The following is a 1053-nucleotide window of genomic DNA, read 5'->3' as shown; positions in this document are numbered from 1 at the left end:
AAGCGGAGGTTCAGAGGTTCAGAGGTTCGGGAGCCTGGCCCGGGTTAGCCCAGAGCGCCCTGGCCGGGCCTCTTCAGTGAGTCAAAGTGCGGCACAGCCAGACAAGCGACAGGACCCAAGCGGCTATGGATCCGGTAGAAAGTGATCTCGCGCTCAAAGTCGTCGTCCGCAGCACCGCCCGGGTGAGATTTCAAGTTCGGTAGCAAAAATGCAGTTTTAAAGGACATCCTTCTCCGGGCGTCCGTGTAGCCGGGTCCTCAGTTCTCAACGTCGGTTCATCCATTTCCAGGGACGTTCTAGCACTGCGGACGCCCAGGCTGCCCGTCGGGCCGCGCCACCATCCGCCGACGACCTCCATCCCTCGAGATGTGGCCTCTGGGACCTGTCCGTGTTATCCTCAGACCCAAGTGCCCTGGCGCCCGCGGCTGGGCCCCACCCAGGCCCCCTGCTATAATCTCGGCCGGGGGAAGAAGTTGGGAGGCCCCGACCCCAGGATCTTTGCCTTCTGTCTCCCGCTCTCTGGCAGCGCCCAAACACACCCAGCAGCCGGCGCCCATCAGCCCGCCCTACCCTCAAGAAACGGGTCCCGCAAGAGGGCGGGCGGAAGGTTACACGACAGGCGCAAAGTCCCGTCAGAGTGCGGCTTCCTGCCGCCGTCCCCCCGGGGCTGCCTTCGAACCACTGAGCTCCCAAGAGCTTGGCGCTCCGCTGCAGCGCGAGTTCGCAGCAAACCTTTCCTTTCCGACGGTTGGTCCATCACTGTCTTTTCAGCCTTTCCTTCCAGACACGGGCTCGCTCTTCCTTCCCTGTGGGTCCCTCCCCTGCTCTGGCCGCCCGCCCGCGCCAATCCGTAGGAGGGCGGCAGGGTGTGGACCCGCCGAAGCGGTGGTCGAAAACGCGCCCTTGAGGTCTCTGGGTGCGCGCTGGCCAAGGGGTCCGGGCCGGAGCCAGACTGGAGGGGCCGAGCCCCTCTGCAGCCCCACCTCTGGCGTCGCCTACACTCGCAGAACAGGGGCAGGGGCGGGGGCGGAGGTGGGCGTTTCTCCGCGAGGG

The 1053-nt window shown here is 65.8% G+C and overlaps 1 protein-coding gene across 1 annotated transcript in view; it reads left to right on the top strand.

The window, feature by feature from the left end:
• Positions 1-125: 125 nt before the first annotated feature.
• GDF7 (growth differentiation factor 7) overlaps positions 126-1053 on the top strand; it is a 5442-nt gene continuing 4514 nt past the window's right edge. The window contains 4 exon segments of the mRNA XM_027767951.1: positions 126-182; positions 290-407; positions 527-747; positions 855-1032. Of these exon segments, the coding sequence (XP_027623752.1) occupies positions 126-182; positions 290-407; positions 527-747; positions 855-1032 (574 nt within the window).

The sequence above is a fragment of the Tupaia chinensis genome, unplaced genomic scaffold (genome assembly GCF_000334495.1).
Source record: "Tupaia chinensis unplaced genomic scaffold, TupChi_1.0 Scaffold144952_1, whole genome shotgun sequence".
NCBI classification, from domain to species: Eukaryota; Metazoa; Chordata; class Mammalia; order Scandentia; family Tupaiidae; genus Tupaia; species Tupaia belangeri.
This window is presented reverse-complemented; position numbering and strand designations above follow the sequence as displayed.